The following is a 19,253-nucleotide window of genomic DNA, read 5'->3' as shown; positions in this document are numbered from 1 at the left end:
TTGGACTTTAGGGGACCTAATGTCTAAAAGATTAATTAGGTCAGAAAAAGACATAATTTATAATTTAATTTTGGAAAGTTCGCCAGATATCAAATTACAGGTTACCAGCATAAGTCATTCATTTAGCCAAAGTGAATCAAACATTTTTAAAAGGCAAAAACCTTTACTCATTAATTGAGGGAAGGCTTAGCTTTCCAAACAATTTGTCTCTTTTCTTTCCTTTCTTTTTCCTGTGCTGCCTACTGTAGCCATGTACTGAACATATGAACCAAAACCCTATCTCCTGCAGGGCTGATGGTGTGGAGGTCTCAGGAAGCTTATGTTGTGCACTAGCACTATGCCCTCCTAGAAGCAGGTTATTTAGTGGTGCATTTCAGGCTTCATTCCAGTATGTGGCTCTTAAGAGTAAGAGCCAGCTTTTCCTCAGGTAGGCTAACTAATGGAAACACCTGCCTTGATGGAGGGGGCAGGTGGTGGTGGTGGGGCGATTATGCCAGGGTGTGCTGAGGTCCCGGTTTTAGGGGCAGGAAGGTGGGAGTGCACCAGCTGTTCATCCTGAGCAGGCAGGAAAGTGATCTTCCTATCATGCCACTGTTTCAGGACTCATGACCTTCAGTTTGAATAGACTTTGTCCTTTGGTTTCTGGCCTAAGGCTATGAGGCACAGATAGACCTCTGGCAGCTACCGTCACCAGTGGTGAACCCATACGGGTCTGCAGCAACCTCAATTCTTGCCTCCTCAGAAGAAAGAATTCGACTGAGGGGCATAGGCTGAAGAAGAGACTGAGGCAAGTTTTAGAGCAGGAATGAACGTTTATTAAAAAGTTTAGAGCAGGAATAAAAAGAAAGTAAAACATACTTGGAAGAGGGCCAAGCAGCCAACTTGGAGGTCAAGTGTCCTGTTGGACCTTGGACTTAGGATTTTCTATGCTGGCTTACTTCTGGTATCTTGCATCCCTTTTCTGGTGCAACACCCCAGAAGGTCATATACCAGTTAAATTCTGCCATTTTGCTCTTAATGTGGATGTGTAAGCCCATGCGCTCAACTCCTGAAGGTCTTATCAAAAGGGGCTGATCACCAGCTTCATGTGTTTCCTATCTGTAGGGAGATTACCTTTCCCCGGTGCAGGCTGTGACCAATTATTATTTTAGAGGGACAGTTAACAACTGCCTGACCATCAGCTGATGGTCACCTGACTTTTCTGGTGGGGTATAGGGGAGCACTCTCTTGCCCTTCTCATGCCTGACTAGCTACCTACTGTAACACTATCACCAAAATGAACTTGGAGCAGAGCTTCCTCCTCCAGTCTGACAACTCTTGTGGTTTGTTTGCCTTCCATTGCCAAGCCTCTGCCATTTAGTGTAGAGAGGGTGAGTTGGGCCCCATCCTTCATGCAAGCCCAAGTTGTGTGGGCTCATTTGCAGTGGGGATGGAGCTACCATGTGAAGTACAAAAAGCACTTTCTTCAAGTCCGTATGCTCTGGCGCCCAGTTCAGAGAACCTCTGTTGTGTCCAAAATAGTGGACTGGGGGAATGGCAGTTGACCTCCCTCTGCAAATTCATTTCTGGGTGCTTTGTGCAGGGCCCAACTCTATCCACATTTGGTGCCACTTGATTCCATTTTGTTGGGGCAATTCCGATTGGGGCTTCTAGGTTTATGGTAGAGAGTCCAGAATTCCTTTAATTAGTAGAGCTTGTTGTGCATGCACTAAACAAGGGAATTGGAAAAGTAGGTTGCCAAGATGCATGCAGCCTCCAGGGATGAGGTTGCCTGCCATATCTCTACCTCACCTTGACCTCTCCACATCACATTCCTCCTTCCTCCCCTACACCCTTCAACTCACTAAGAACAATTTTAGCAAGATCTAGTTTGACAGCAATTGCCAATCATATTGCATCTTAATTTACACTATCACAGGAGTTTTAGTGTTTAACAAGGACAAGTCTACTTAGGGAAATGGTGGTACATCCTACCATTGATTACAAGTGACAGTAAAGGATGGTATTCTGGTTTACACTTCAGTTTTAGCTTTTTTTTTGTCTTTTAGAGATGATCAGTGGCAATGATGAGCACAGCTGTGGCTACCCTTCCCATGAGCTTTAGTCGGCATTATATTATTTTAGCATTTTTTATTCTAAAATACTGCTATAAATCAGTACTTTTCAAATTGAAAGTGCAAATGAATCATCTGGGAATGTTCTTAAAATGCAAATTGCTAACTGAGTAGGTCGGGGTTGGAGCAGTTCTAATAAGCTCCCAAGTTATGGCCACTCTACTATGAATAGTACTGAACAGAAACTAGTCTAAACTGAAGCTTGGCTCTTGATTGTAAGCCATAATCCTGATTGGAGTCCATTATTCCCTAAGTTTTAAAGCAATTATCGACACCTAGTTTGTCATATACCCTGAAGGTGGATTGTCCTTTTAAAAAGGTTCTTACTAATTTCAGAGGTTTGTGCCTTTTGGTCTGTGAACCAAAAATACACACCATCAGAAAGTATAGGGAAACTCTCAAGTTTTGCTGTGTAGTTTGTGACTTCCAGTTTTTCCAAATATGATTCCTAATCTATTACTTTTAGCCTTTTAAGCACTGCATTCCTCACACATTTCTCTTCATGAAACGCAAAGAAGATACTTAGGACTATGAATGTATTTAAAATTTCTTGCTTCCTAATACTTTCACAGGTTACTTTTAAAGCAAAACACTTTTTTTTTTTTTTTTTTTTTCGAGACGGAGTTTCACTTTTATTGCCCAAGCTGGAATCCACGATCTCGGCTCACTGCAACCTCCGCCTCCCAGGTTGAAGCAATTCTCCTGCCTCAGCCTCCAAAGTAGCTGGGATTACAGGTGCGCACCACCACATCTGGCTAATTTTTTGCGTTTTTAGTAGAAACAGGGTTTCACCATGTTAGTCAGGCTGGTCTGGATCTCTTGAGCTCAGGAGATCCGCCCAACTTGGCCTCCCAAAGTGCTGGGATTACAGGCATGAGCCACCACGCCTGGCCTAAAGCCAAACAGTTTTATTCATACTGTGCACTTTCATCCCAAGTGCAGTTTAAAACAAACAACAACAAAAACTAGAATCTAATTTTCCAAAATTTGACAATATCTCTGTGGCTTAGTGCAATCTGTGAAGTCACTTTTTTGTATTAATACATCATAAATATAAAACCTGACTCATACCTTGATTTCTCTACATGCAACACTCTCACTATGAATTTATAAGAAAAGAAACTGTTAATAGAATCCAGAAAATGTACTACTAGCTGAGGCTTTGAGTACTCAAAAGCCTATTTAAATACAACAACATTTTAAAATAAGACGTATTCAACATTTGCAAGAAAAATTCAGTTTATTGAGACTCATATTGAGCATTTAGCCATGACTGGAAGCTGGTGAGTCAATACCATGTCTCTTGATATGGAAAATCTTCATCTATCACAGAAAAATTCTGGAATGTAGAAAGAACTCTGTTATTAACAAATCATCATTAATAACACAAACTATTTCACTGAAGATTAACAACTCAGAGAATAAGCACAAGAGCATTCAGCAAACAAAGTGAAATATTCTATACACATTCACTTTTCTCTCTATCTTGAAAAGGTATGGCATTGAGATATTTTTCTCAGCCAGGCACAGTTGCTGGCACCTGTAATCCCAGTACTTTGGGAGGCCAAGGTGGGAGGAATTGTTTGAGCCCAGGAGTTCGAGACCAGCCTGGGCAACATAACGGGACTCTATCTCTATAAAAAATGTAAACATTAGCCAGGCATAGTGGCTAATGTTTACATTTTTTATAGAAATGGAATCCCACTATGGTGGTGCACGCCTGTAGTCCCAGCTACCCAGGAGGCTGAGGCAGGGGGATTGCTTGAGCCCCAGATACCAAGGCTGCAGTGAACCATGATTGCACCACTCCTCTCCAGCCTGACTGACAGAATGAGACCCTGTCCCAAAAAGATATTTTTCTCCAGGTTACAACTCCTCCTTAAAGCCCCCCAACCCACAGTGGTCTTACTGTTTCCTGAAATTCTATAGCATTATCTGCAAGACTCAAATGGCAATCATCTAAAATCATCTCAAAGGTTGTATTTTTTCATATGGATCCTGTCTCCCTTAACTTGAGTGTGTGCTCCAAAGGCAGGCACCATGTTTTATCATTTGTATGTGTTCTTGTGCCTGTGGCACACCAGTAATAATGTGTTTCAGTCTATGACCATTTTCATTCACTCTTCTCTTTCTCCCAATCCTGCTTTTCTCTTGTAACTCTTTCTGTATACCATTGTCTAGTCTAGAGTCAAACAGTATTTCATGTTCTAAAGTTTGATTTTGACAAAAGTAAATCCACCTCAAAATGTAGTCTTGTAAGATTAATTTTTTAAAATTACTGTATTTTCTGAAGATAATATCATGATCCATATGGAATCAATTGTACACCCACAGTGAACAAGCAAAATTATAAAATGTAGCTCCATCAGTTCTAAGTGCAGAAAATTTAAAAAATCTCCCATCTCAGGCTAAACATCATAATGTTACACATCTTACCATTTTCGGGTAGCTGTCTCGCTTGCACAAAAGCAGACCGGTTACAAATATAACTAATATTAAGATGAAACCAAATGGTAACAAGAAAAGTAGCAAAGTTTTCTTCAATAGTTCTTCAACTAGGATTAAAAATCACACAAAAAGAGGAAGTGTTATACATTTATCACTATTTTTGAAACTGAATTATTTTATAAATAGTTAAGGACTGAGTTAAACTTGGAAACCGCTGTCATATTTGCCAGTGCATAAATACCACAATTGTGTTTGAGTATAGCATTCCTTTCATACACTTTTTATACAGAAAAGTACTTTACTGAACTGTGACATGTCTTATTTTCATTTAGCAAAATAACTTCTCAAAACACAATTCTTATTTCCTGATATGGATTTGTTTATATTTGACCTTGTGAATTCTCCATTTAGAAATGACAAAATAAACAAACATGTCGCGTGTGTCTCTTAACTCTCAGTAAGTCAAACGTGTACTTAGATATTAGGATACTGTACCGAGCAAGAGGTATCCTTCAATACAAATTCCTGTGTGAGTAATGGAAATCATCTTTTAAGGTTACCTTTTTAAAGTTGTCTCATGTTTTAAAGCCCAAAGGGAAGAATAAGGTGTTTCTTTTCTTTTTTATTTTGCTTTTTTATTTTAGGGATGGAGTTTTAATGGTTCTTATGCATAGTAAGAAATGAGCAATCACTAGGCAAACTTAAAAAGCAGATGAAGTTTGGTCTCCCCAAACTAGTACCTCTCGCTTGTTTTGGAGTAATATAAAAGATCTTGAATCTTAGCCAGACATCTACAAACATCCCTTGATCCCACCTTTTTCTTTGTCCTATTTCCTCACAATCTTGTTTTCTACTAGAAAATTATCAGTTGAATTCACATGTTCAGAGAATATTTACAAGAATATAATCCAGAGAAATTACTGATATAAGTTATCTGTCATGCAAAATTGACAGTGGGAAGGCAGGAAGCTCCTTTCCTGAAGTTCTACTGCCTTTCCCCATACAGAGTCAATCCTGAAGAGGACATACTCTAATTTCCAAAAATATCATTGTCCTATTTTTCTATAACTTGAAACATCCAATAAGAAATGTCCTAAAGAACTGAGACCATATGGAACTCAAGAAATTCCTTGTTTCTAATTTCAAAGTCATTAAGATTCTATGAAGAGAGCTGGGCACGGTGGCTGATGTCTGTAATCTCAACACTTTGGGAGACATAGGTGGGCAGATCACTTAAGGCCGGGAGTTCAAGACCAGCCTAGTTGACATGGTGAAACTCCGTCACTACTAAAAATACAGAAATTAGCCAGGCGTGGTGGTGCACGCCTGTAATCCCAGCTACTCAGGAGGCTAAGGCATGAGAATTGCTTGAACCCAGGAGGCAGAGGTGGCAGACAGCCAACATCACACCACTGCACTCCAGCCTGGGTGATGGAGCAAGACTCCAAACCAAAAAAAAAAAAAAAAAAAGGAAAAGATTTCCCTCAAAGCAAGAGAAATCTTAGGCATCACTATCACTGATAAGATTGCATGTAAAATACAGAAGATAATATATTTTTTGAGGATATGGCTAAAATCTCGCTATATTCACTTTATACAATGCATTGACTAATGACAAGATATAGTTCAGGACATAACTTTAGAGTTTCCTGACTTTTTAAAACAGTGACAAAAATGAAAAATATGAAATTAGTAAGTCTTCTTTCTGATTCCGTATATCTCTTGGTTGAGTTTTCCACTGTTTTGCTATTTTTTCTCCATAATCCTTAGTGATTATATAATATTTTAGACTTCTCATTTATTGCCTATATCTACCCAATTGGAAATAAAATATAAGTTCCCTGAGGGTAGAGATTTATTTACTGCCATATCTCCAATGCTTGAAAAGAGTCTGAAACATAGTAGGTGCTTAATAAATATTTGATGAATGAAAGGGATCAATGATACCACTATATTCGTAGGGAGATAATAGAGATTCCACTATAGTGGAACAACTTGAAAGGAGATGAATGATTGATGGATATGCCAGTATCCATCTGTATCAACATCAGTATATGTATTAATAGCTGCATCTCTATCTATGTACCTGAAAGAGCAATGTTGAGTTGATTTCTTTCAATTTGAACATTTATTGGTAATTTCTACTCTTAAAGCTAGTATATTTTGAAACACAATCATATTTTACTTCATTCTTTAGGCTTTTTAGTTTATATTGCTATGGAATTTTAATGCCTTTATCATAAATCACTTTAAATTAGTGTTGGAAGTGAATGGAATGAATATGTATATTACTAATCATGGCCTCTGAATTAGAAAAGTAGTCCTTCGGAATAGTATTAGATACTCAGAAACAAATGTATGCTGATCTATACTTGCTTTAAGATTTCTGTTCTCTTGAATATTGAAAGCGTAAGAAAATATTGATTAAAATACGCTCATGCTAATCCCTCAAAAGAATGAGCATATTATCTATATTGACAGAAAAACAGGAATGTTGATAATAGAGGTATAACAATATTCCTAGTCCTAACTGAATTAATATTAGACTTTTAATAAATCTTTGTTCAATTGAAGCACTTGCTAAATTATCCTCTCTGTTCATAGACTATATGGGAAAGTCTTTCACTTTCGTAATTACAAAACACACTGAAAGAAAATTAATTTTGCTAGCAAATAGCTCATTATTTAGTTACTGTTCTTTTAGCTCATACCTTCCCAACATTGTTTATCACTCCACTCACTCCAAATTCCATCATCTGAGCAATAAATATTCACTTTGCTTCTTACTACAAAGCATAATTGTCGGGTTTCATTTGTTATTTTCAAGGTGTACGTTTCATTTTCAACTGTAGTAGTCTGAAAGCCAAGGACAAAATCAGATGCCATTATTTGATCTAGTTGCAACTAGACAGTTTCCATATCTGTCCCTTTCAAAGTGGGTTTTATTACATAAAATCTATGCATCAAAAGACTAGAAATGCATATTCTCAGCAGTAATTAGCTCTCTGTACAGTGAGGGTTTTCAAATCATTGTTTCTTCCCTTCTTTATCTATATTTTATTTCTACAGTGATAATGGATCACTTACCATGAAGGACAGCATGTGTGAGAGGGCAAAATTCCTAGGTAGCTTTGGTGTATATAACACCCAGTATGTGGATTAGTGTCAAATTTCCCAGATTCTATGAACTGGAAGATGCTACATGCACTCAGTTACCAAAACACAGAGAGCCAGCATGTGAATGTTATTACTATGGAAACTATAGAGTTCATATATTAATATATAGCTTTTTCTTTTTTCCTTATTCTGATTGTTAATAAGAATAAGGAAAATTTACATAACAATGCTTAGGGCTTGGAATAAGAATAAGGAAACAAAACCTGTATAACAGTGCTCATGGCTTGGTATGAAACTATTACTACAGTTATGAGACTCTCAAGGCTGGGTGATCTCAGAGTTAAAAAATCACTGAAGCAATTATTTCAATTTTGCATTTCAAAGAGCTCAATAATTTTTCTCATTCAGTATAATAGCTTTTCCTTTGGCATAACTTATCTTAGGAATCAGCATAATGTAGTGTAGACTTAAGTGGACTGGGAATAAGATCTGAAATCTAGTTCTAGCTGCATAATTTGATTGTAAGTGAATTTACATACCTGGGATCTATATGTCAATTCAACAATGAGTTTTCTTATCTGTATATGAAAGGAATGAATTAGAACTACCGGCTCACTAACTTCTCTCTACCACTCTCTAAACTGGAAACTAATAAGGAAAAATAATACATAACAACATGTGATTAAAGGCATCACCACATTGTTGGTGCTGGTGGCAGTAATTAGTCTTGCAACCATCGCCTAATTCCCCAGCCAGCCCTTCTTGCCTGGTACAAGCAATTCTCTTGTAAGCCTGCCATACTGGAATTTTGACCTGATGGTTTTCCTCCATAAGTAGTCTTTGTGGCTTCTTTTTTTTTAAATTTTGTTTTGCTTTTACTTGAGGCCTCTCCACAATCCATGTTAAGCCTTCAGTAACTTTATTGACACAAAATTGAAAACAAGTGACTAGATAATCTCTAAGTTCCTATGTAACTTTAAAATTGGTATCATTCATTATACTTTTGTCCATTTGTTTATTTGGCTTTCTGGAGATTGAACTAAGATACATGTCATGTTCTTTCCCTCACGTGAATGCAACTGATTTTGGTTCTCACATTTGCTATTTTATTTAAAAGGCTGTAGTTATGATTTTCCCAAATAAATGCAATATTCATACCACCAAGGTTGTATCATCTTCTCTGATCTCAATTTCATAAACAAAACACCTTGCTGGAATAGGTCCCAAAGGTATACTCCATTTCAGTGTAATTTCATGTAAACTCTCCTGAGTACAAGTAAGACAGACTGGCGGCAAAGGTTTAACTGAAAAGCAAAAGGGAACCATTTCAACACAGAGATTGTTGAAGTTTAGCAGTAGCCTTTATTCAAAGCTAGGGACATCTGGTAACAGAAACGTCTAGGGATAAACCAAGTGGCTCGGTAATATTCCCTATGATGTGTATTAAAATCAAAGTTGCTTGCCAACCAAGATGAGTTTCTTAACTAACTTGGTTATTTTGGAAACTCGTTTTTGACAAGTCACTCACAGACAAATATATAAGTCCAAGAGAAAAGTTCGAAGACCTGAATCATTACAACCATTTTCCATTTTGTAGCATTAGAAATAACAACCACAATCAGTAATACTACTACTTTTACAGATAGATAACCCTTATTTAATGCTTATGCTATTTCAGACACTGTAAGTACCAAGGATGTTACATCATAATCTCATTCATGTCTCACAATAAACCTATGCGGTGGTCCTCTATTATTCTCATGATACTAATAAGGAAATCAAAACAGAGTAACTTGCCCAAAGTCACATAACTGGAAAAATGGTAGATCTAATATTTAAAGCCAGGTCTGGAAGACTCTAGAACCCATCACTCTCATAACTATTAGAACTGAAAATATAGACTCAATAAATATCCAGTCATTTGTCTATTGAGGCCTGGGAAGAAGTGTCTTCATAATTATTCCATCACTAACACTAGACAAAATTACTGTATAGCAGACAAACTGAAGATGGAAAATAACATTGTGAGTTCTAAATGAAAATGATACTTTAACCTTTATTCAATTCCTTATCTTTCATCCTTATATATTTAATAAGAGCTTCCTCATACACTCTGCTGACTCATTTTTCTGTCTTTGCATTTCCATAGGTCTCTGTCTCTCTGTCGATGTCTCTCTCTCCTTCCTTCCCTTTTTCTCTTTCCCCCTCTCAAGTGATTGTAAACAGCCTAAACTAGAAACAATGAATTTGAAGTTGTTTGTTGGTTTACATCACCTATATTTTGAAGCTGAAAAGTGAAATAACTGGATCTGATAGGCTTGGTGTCTGATGATCCATTAACACAAATATAGAAATCTTTATAGTCTGATGACTCCAAATAGGGAAATCTGCATCCAATATTTTGTCCATCAACCTTGATGTAATCAACACACTGTAATGCATGATCCAAGCCCTCATACCTGTAAAATGAGTGTTGTGAGAATTGTGTTTAATTAACAATCTCTTCCAGTATCAAGGTGCTTCATTTTCAATTATATTAGGATACCATGTCAGTTTAAAAATCATTTAATAATGTACAATATTGATTAAGCACCTACTATATGCCAGGCACTATGATAAGCACTAGGGAAAAAACAGTAGGGAAAGCAGACATAGTCCCTGATTTCATGGAGCTTACAATCTGTTGGGAGTCTTCGCAAAATCTCAAAGACAAGGATTCTTACTTGTGTACTTAGGTTATATTGATTCATCAGCAAGGTTTGTGAATCAAAGAATAAGATTCCTAGTAAGAAAACCTGTGATTTATACAAATAATCCTGCATGATATTGCCTTTTAAATTATTTTACTGGGGAAGTTATTTTAAAAGAAAGCAAATTTTAAAGCAGACTTAGAACATATTATGTTTAATAAAATGAATGAAAATCTAGAGGATACAATACACATCAAGAGATAAACATCAGAAAAGCCACCTGTAGGAGGGCATAAAGAAAAGAAGGAGTTGTTTGGCAAGTAACTGTTTAATTTTCTCATCTATTAAATGAGAAATGTTACCATATCCTTTAAAGTTAACCTTATTCCAGTAATAAAGCTAAAAGGAACTAGGGGTGATTCCCTACTAAATTCGAAAGGAACAAATGCTTACTATTTTCCTAAAGAATAGCTTGCAATGCAAACCATGACATTATCTGTAAAAGAAGCCAAAATTCCTGTTGAAATGAGGCCAATGTGGCAGCTGATATGGTGCCGGTACACATATCTGGACTCTACTAAATTAACTTTATGCCAAGTGTTTACTTTAGGGAGAGTTTGCAAAATTGTTGTCTCCTGGTTAGTTCACTTGATTAGATTTGGGACACTTCAGTTCCAGGCTTAACTTCATACAGACTTACTTGATGCCAACAGTGAAGCCTTTATTTTTCAATCTCTAAAATGTTAATGTTTATTCCTCTCTATTTCACTAAGATGAGGATCAAATTATACCAAATATGAACTACAATGTACAGGAGGGCAGAGACTTTCTCTTATTCATGCTTTTATCCTTTTTATCTAGAACACTGCCTGGCATTTAAAAGATGCTTAATATGTATTGAATTAATGAACAAATGATTTCGATATTTGAAATTTACCTATTCAATTCCAGATGAGGAAACAAAAATCCTAAAAGAAAAAATTACTTGCCCAAGGCCTCCAAGTTAAATGATGCTAGAGCAGGGATTAGAACCCAGATTTCAGGATTGTTAATAGTTTATAGCTTATCATTTATCTCTTATTTTCTAAAGAAAGATGCCACGATAATTTGGAACTAGAACTCACCAATAGTAATGCTTAGTCCTCTCTTGATTTGTCCATTGTTTAGTAAATGCATACATTTAGATAATTACCTATCAGTTTATCAGTGCTATCACTTGTTTCATCCATGTAATAAATATTTAGTGGTAATCTACTATGGGTGTAGTATTTTGGAGGTAGTCAAGAGAAATATAATAAACAATTCATGCTCACCAATCCCTTAAAAGTTTAACAGCAGACAAAGCACACATATATGAGAAAAAATGTAAATGCCATCTGGACAATAAATAATTGCAGGCTATAAAAAAAAAGAATAGTTCAAGCCAGTCGCAGTGGCTCATGCCTGTAATCTCAGCACTTTGGGAGGCTGAGGTGGGCAGATCACTTGAGGTAAAGAGCTTAAGACCAGCCTGGAAGACATGGTGAAACCCCATTTCTACTAAAAATGCAAAAATTAGTCAGGTGTGATGGCACACACCTGTAATCCCAGCTGCTCGGGAGGCTGAGGCATGAGAATCGCTTGAACCCAGGGGGTGGAGGCTGCAGTGAGCCGAGATCGCACCACTACACTCCAGCCTGTGTGACAGAGGGAGACTCTGTTGAAAGAAAGAAGGAAAGAAAGAAAGAAAGAAAGAAAGAAAGAAAGAAAGAAAGAAAGAAAGAAAGAAAGAAAGAAAGAAAGAGAGAGAGAGAGAGAGAAGGAAGGAAGGAAGGAAGGAAGGAAGGAAGGAAGGAAGGAAGGAAGGAAGGAAGGGAGAGAGAGAAGGAAGGAAGGAAGGAAGGAAGGAAGGAAGGAAGGAAGGAAGGAAGGAAGGAAGGAAGGAAGGAAGAAAGAGAGAGAAAGAAAGAAAGAAAAAGAGTAATAGCTCAAGAAAAATGAAACAGAAACTGACAGGATCAGTTAAAGGTTAATGAAACTCGGGAGCAGATGAGCCTTGAAAAAATGGATAAAAATTGGTGAAAGAAAGATAGAGCCAGAGGGCATTCCAGAAGGTAATGCAAACAAAGGTATAAAAGGCAATAACATGGGTGAGAAAAAAAATGTAGAGATGGATCTAAATGGAATGGAGCATTCACATTGGTAATAGTAGAGAGTATGGCAGCCCAGATTTTATCCTGGGGCAATGAGTAGACACAGGAGGTTTTTGAACAAGAGAGTGGTATATGAAGATGGCAATATAGGAAGATAAAGCTGGCTACAGTGTGCAGAATGAATAAAAAGAGGAGAGATTGGAAGGGGAGAGGTTGGAATCAGAGGGACTGTCATTTGGGAAGCAATGGCAATCATCCAGGTGTTGAATGAAGGAAGCCTAAAGTAGAGCTCTTACAGTAGAGATGGTAGGTACTTAACAGATGTGCAGCCTTGCAAAGGAGCATCAGAACATGGTGATCATGTTACCCTGAAACAATTAAGAAACTAAGGAGATACATGAGTCACAATGGCCAAGTTTAAAAGCTTCAGTGACAGTTAACAAAGGTAGGGAGTCAGAAAAAAGATCCAGTTTAATAGATAACCCATTTTTATTTAAAGACAAGAATACAAAATGTGTCGAAAATGTTTAGGTTCCAACTTCATCTATCTAAAGAATACAAAATTAACCCAGTATAGAAACAATTATTGCATTCCTTACATCACCCATAGAATACCTTCCAGTATCTACATCCTAAAACCACTTACACCCATTGAAATCCTCAAATAATTGTAAACAATTTTCATCATAAATACAACTCTGATGAGTATAATGAATTTAACTTAGTGAAAATATAGTTACTCATACTATCGATTAATTTGAGTAGATATTTTTAATATTGAATTCTAATTATAAAAATACTTACCAGTAAAACAAGTTGTAATTGGTATCAAGAAGTACACCTATGCCAGGTTTCCAAGAACAGAGTAAATATTGCCAATTGTAATATACACAATCCATATCCTGAACTTTAGTTTCCGGAATTCCTAAAGAACAAATCAATTGTGAATGCTTCAAAGGCTTGGTGATGAATCATTTGTGAAATCATTTCACAATTTTACTTCATTTCCTATGACCTCTCCATTTTATTTTGCAATCAACATATCAAGATTATTTCAAAAGGAATTTACTGGAAATCACTTCATGATAAGAGGGATGAGCAAAACCAAAAAACATTTGAGGGCTCATTTACTCATATTAGTATAAGCATATGCAAAAGTAGTAAACTGATTATTCTAGGATGCTCTGAGCAGATGAACAAATACTTAGGAATGTTTACTAATATGACCCCAAAACTGGGAACTAAATCAATAAAATAATATGCAGGTTTTGCCAAAGGTATTTGCTGATTTAAAGAATTTTAAAAGGCTAATCATCAACTACAAGACTGATTCTATTTTGTGCCACACTGTCACAGGATCTATTGTGCCTACAGCCTGGTACATAAAAATTAAGGGACTTATTCCCAAATGAATAGTTCTGATAGTATTAAATATGAAAAGAGAACTTTGTTTTAACCTTGTGGTGATATCCAATAAGTAGCTTCTGCCCAGGAACTTTGAACTTCTGATCCATTTGTGCATTGCCACGGTAAAAGTGTGTGTATCTTTGCTTCAATGCCCTTGTTAAGATCAAACCCATCTTTGTGATGTAGATTCTTAGTAATGATGGTCTGTTTGACAAAAAGGTGAGACAAAGTCAAACTTAGAAACCTCCATGGTATAGTGAGCTATATTAATAAGACTAATAAATCATTAATACCCTGGAGAGTTCCCAATATCTAAGACAGTCCTAGTGACTATTTGATACAATGCCACAGATACATTTCCAGCAGAGCTCACCTCAGTATGTCATATCATCTGATGAGATCATTTGAATCTTAACATCTAATTCCAAATAAAAACAAAAACTTTTGGAAGGAAAAATACTTTATGGCAGGAACTTGAGCTATATCCGCTTGGAATCAAATAGATAATTTTCATATTCCATATGCACATTACTTGGTAAATTATGTCACACTTAAAAATATAATATGAAACCTTCAGGAAATACATAAAGTAAAACTCTGGAAGTAACCAGAGAAATCCAGACAAATCATGAGCTTTTGGAGGACAAAAATCATTTATTGTTTATTCATATATTCCTGATACCTAGTAGAGCGTCCAGCACAAACTTGATCAATAAATGCTCGATTTGAATTGTCTCTTGAAACTACCTAGCTGAATTAGAGAGGTAACAGAATGCCATCTACAAAAGAAATATTTGAAGATACATACTTGTTAAGTATATAAGTAATTAATAATTCAAAACATTTTCATTGAGCTCTTACTACAATATATACAACGAACCATAATCCTGTGACCCTCTGTGGGAAGGGTACAAAGATAAATAAGCCTTGTCTCCTACAGTAGAAAAGGTCACAGTTCTGTAGCATGTATAAGGCCCATATCCGAGAATATAAGCAATTGTAAAATACAGTGAAATGCTCTTCTAGTGAAGTACTCTTCAAGTTTATATTGCTTGAGACCGAGTTTTTTGTTTGTTTGTTTGTTTGTTTGTTTTTCTTGTTCTTCCAATGGCAATCTTAACACTGGATGAGGTGAAAACAGATACAGTAGGATGCATAGGAGACAGAAGCAGATGTGGAAGCTTTTTATATCCTAATTAGAACTATTGAGATATGGGAATTGGAGTGGACACTAAAGTCAGGAATCACAAAATAACACCTGATGATCACTCTGATGCCTCAAATGCATGCTTTACTTACCGTCCATGTTTCACTACCAATGTTTCGGTATTTTAGTTCATATTCCACTGTGCATTCCTTAAAATTATCCAGAGACAGTGGGGGTTGCCATTGCAAATAGAGATAACCTAAATATCCGGGATCCACTATCTCAAAATCCTGAGGAGGGTTAACTGAAATAAATCAATAAAATACTTTTATTTTTTCTGTATTTTATGACAAATGTTGCTGAATCTAGATGGATTTCAAATGTCCACCAATCGATTAACAGATAAACAAAATGTGCTACATGCATACAGTCAAATATTATTCACCCATAAAAAGACATGAAGTACTGATTCATGCTACAACACGGATGAACCTTGAGAACATTATACTAACTGAAAGAAGCCAGACACAAAAGACCACATATTGACATAGTTCCATTTCTACGAAATTTCAAAATAGACAAATCCATAGAGAGAGAAAGTAGATTTGTGGTTGGTAGGGGTCGGAGGGAGAAGCAATGCAGTGTGACTGCTTAAAGGGTTTAGGGGCTGTTTTACGGGTGATGCAACTATTCTGGACTTTGATAGTGGTGATTGTTGCACAACTTTGTGAATATACTGAAAACCAATGTATAGTACATTTTTAAAGATTTGGTTTTGTGTAAATTATAACTCAGTAAGGCTGTTAAAAAATCTAGACTACTGCTATATAGTTGTTCCTTCTTTGAGAAACCACATATGCAAAATGTGATTTTGCCTCACTAGGTATTAATTTTTAGAGTAGCAAAAAATTCAATGTGGCTTTATCTCTGTGGTCATGTGTGCCAGAATTTGGTCTAAGACGGGAACATTTTATTACAAAAATCTGTCTAACAGCAATAACAAATCAATATAATATAAATATATGTATTTTAATTGTATTCAATATAATATATAATAATATGCTATAAATAATTTTAATTAATTAATAAATCATTAACATTACATTATATAATATAATAAGATAATTGAATAATTAAATAATTCCATAATTATTTTTAAATTTCACATTAAATTTCTGTACCTTTTTAATTTATCTAATTGTCGTAAAAGCTAAGGATAGTAACTAAGGATAGTAATTAAGGAACTGTTCCAGTTAGTTTAGTACCGGGCAATGAGGTTTCAGATACTTAATCTGTTAAAAAAGACTATACAAAAAGGTATGGACAGTGTCTTTTAATTTGTCGTTTATCACACAAAATGCCTGTTAACATCAGTTACCTTATACAAGAAAGTGACTAGTAAGAACATAGCTTTTGTTCATGGACTTCCTGAAATAGTTTCAATAACAATTCATCTACTAGTTAGTTATGCACTTCCATAAGGTAGGTCAAAAAGACAGTTAATTTTCCATTAAAATCCATTTAATTTTACTTTTCCTAATTTAAAAACTATTCCATTAAAATCCATTTACCTTTTATCTCGGTGTCTGAAGATGAAGTATAGCCAAATGTTGTGCTTATGAGAAAGGTATATAAGCATCTGACAGCCAAGTAAAGGAAAGCCATTTCTCCAAGATTTACAACCTATGAAAGAAAAATATAACATTTTAACTTTCTCTTACATCAAATAATCAAACTAAACGTGATTAAAAATACTTTTGTTCTTTCTACCAAGATTGGGAAAACTGTGTCCACCTCAGACCATGGAAATAGAAATAATCAAGTTAGGAACCAATATAATTGGAAAGAAAGGATTCTAGTCTCATCCTACTTACAAGAATAAAAGCAGAGCAAAACAAAAACCCTTGTAGCTCCTCACTTCCCCGCCGACAGGCACACTCCTCCTGACCAGGTTATGGTGACTTCAAATAGCCTTCATCCGGAAGACGTTAGACCCACGAGAATGTTCTTACTGGTTCACAATGCAGTTATGACATCATCCCTCCCATAGCAACCGTCTCCCCTAGCAACACATAAAACACTGTCAAATACACTTTTCTGAGGGGGGGAAAAAAAAAGAAAAAGAAAAAAGTATTTGAAAGTTATTTCGGCCGGGCGTGGTGGCTCATGCCTGTAATCCAGCACTTTCAGAGGCCGAGGCGGGTGGATCACCTGAGGTCAGGAGATTGAGACCAGCCTGGCCAACATAGTGAAACCCTTTCTCTACTGAAAATACAAAATTAGCGGGGTGTGGTGGCGGGCGCCTGTAATCCCAGCTACTGGGGAGGCTGAAGCAGGAGAATGGATTGAACCCGGGAGGCAGGGATTGCAGTGAGCCAAGATCCTACATGGCACTCCAGCCTGGGCAATAGAGCGAGACTCTGTCTCTAAGAAAATAAAATAAAATAATAAAATAAAAGCTAGTTGACCACTGAGAAAGCTCAGAACCTAAACCGAAGACTCAGAGAGTTCAAAATTTTGCTGTTTCCTCGTAAATGTTTCTTTTTTTAGTTAAAAAAAAAAAAAAAAAAAAAAAAAAAAAAGTGTTTATTTAGCTCTTTCGCCCCCTACTGGACGATTGATTTTCTTCTTTGCTCCTTTTTTCTTTTAATTACTTTTTAAAATTAAAATGTTTTATTTCCATCTACTTTCATTGTTGTTCCGCTTTTTCCCGTGTTTCCTGTATTAGCAAATGGCATTGCCATCCTTCCAGTTGCCCAAACCAGAAACCTGGGAGTCTTCCTCAACTCCTTTCCCATCCAATCTCTCCATTACCACTACCACTTCCTAAGTGGAGGATCTTAGCAGGGATTTCCTTATTCAGTCTTTCCTGCCTCTGATCCATTTTCCACACCATGGTACAGCAAGAGTGACCTTTCTACTAAAGGGTAAATCTGAACTTTTCATCTCTTACTTAAACTAGAACTGCATTTCATTGCCACAGAATACAATTTAGTCATCTTTCTATTCTTGAGGGATATTGGTTTTATGATCAAAATTTAAAGGATTCATGCCTTCAAATACCTACTCAATTTAAACTACTTTACTTTTAAGGAAAAATTACTACTCCCAGTTCCATACACTTCTCTTCGAATCTATATTCTGGAACCAACAATTTCACAGAAAGTAAAGGATTAAAAGTCACTTATCCGAACTTTCAGGGGCTGCCCTTCTTTTCTTGTGCATAGATTAATTTAGTAGGACAGACCCTCTCTTCCACACTCCCCTTTCCTACTACCTGATCCATCTGTAATATTGTAACTTAGATAAGTTTCAATGGCTACTTTATAGAATCTTAGGATCAAATTTTTAGAGCCAGTATGTATATTAGAGACTATGCTAGTCAAATTCTCTTTTATAAATTGGGAAGTAAAACTCAGACTTGCCCCGACCAAGATTACACAGCAAATTAATAACAAAGTTGGAAGTAGAACAGAGATCATGATTCCCAGTCCTGTGCACTTTCACCCTATTCTGCTGTGTCCCACAGGCTTGACTCAGGATTATGAATGCTTTTCCTCTGGGACCCCAGTGTTTAAGTCTTCCTTTAATTAGCTAACCAAGCTGAATCAACACCATGTTATTTTTAAAATTCTGCATCTCATAAAATCAGGAGAGAATGTCATTTCTCTCACTGAGGCCCAACAAAGCTCTCTTTCTCCCCAATTCTTCTCCCTCTACTTGCCAGCCAATGGCTGCCCACTAATGCATCTGTAATTACTAGGTAGATTTGGCTAACAGAAGGTTACAGATCTTCCACAGAGCTACTGTCATAGATTAAGATGAACACACTGGTTACTACTGGGATCAAGGCAATAGTTCTGACAAAGAGAAAACCTTCCATATTACCTTTAAGGACTAAGGCAATCAGGCTGCCCTTAAAATGCTCTCAGAGAGATTCTAACAAAATTCTCTCTCCCCTATCGATCTGTTCTTTAAAATTTCATAGCATTGTGTCATGTACAGCATAAATGCTAAGTAAAGAGTGAAAAATCATTTGCTTCTATTCCAGTTATAGGCTACTGAAATCTGACTCAGGCTATCAAATAGCATTTCATGGATCAGACCAATCAATATACCTAAGCAAAGGTGGAAAATAAGATAGCTAGCTTCTAGCATCACTTATGGGTAAACCCAGAAAAGGAGTTGCTGAATTACA

General features: G+C 36.4%; 1 protein-coding gene across 1 annotated transcript; it reads right to left on the bottom strand.

Moving 5' to 3' along the window:
• Window positions 1-3,381: 3,381 nt before the first annotated feature.
• On the bottom strand, window positions 3,382-16,968 carry IL13RA2 (interleukin 13 receptor subunit alpha 2). Its single transcript, XM_023203123.1, has 10 exons — window positions 16,930-16,968; window positions 16,627-16,738; window positions 15,208-15,359; window positions 13,959-14,112; window positions 13,306-13,426; window positions 9,954-10,138; window positions 8,838-8,983; window positions 7,274-7,418; window positions 4,551-4,669; window positions 3,382-3,453 (listed from the first exon to the last, which is right to left on the bottom strand). Exons 2-10 carry the CDS (start codon window positions 16,718-16,720, stop codon window positions 3,403-3,405), a joined length of 1,167 nt encoding a protein of 388 aa, XP_023058891.1. The 5' UTR covers window positions 16,721-16,738; window positions 16,930-16,968; the 3' UTR covers window positions 3,382-3,402.
• Window positions 16,969-19,253: the final 2,285 nt, after the last annotated feature.

This window comes from Piliocolobus tephrosceles, chromosome 12 (genome assembly GCF_002776525.5).
Source record: "Piliocolobus tephrosceles isolate RC106 chromosome 12, ASM277652v3, whole genome shotgun sequence".
In the NCBI taxonomy this organism is placed as follows: Eukaryota; Metazoa; Chordata; class Mammalia; order Primates; family Cercopithecidae; genus Piliocolobus; species Piliocolobus tephrosceles.
Note: the sequence above shows the minus strand (reverse complement) of the source record. Positions and strands in the feature narration are given on the sequence as shown.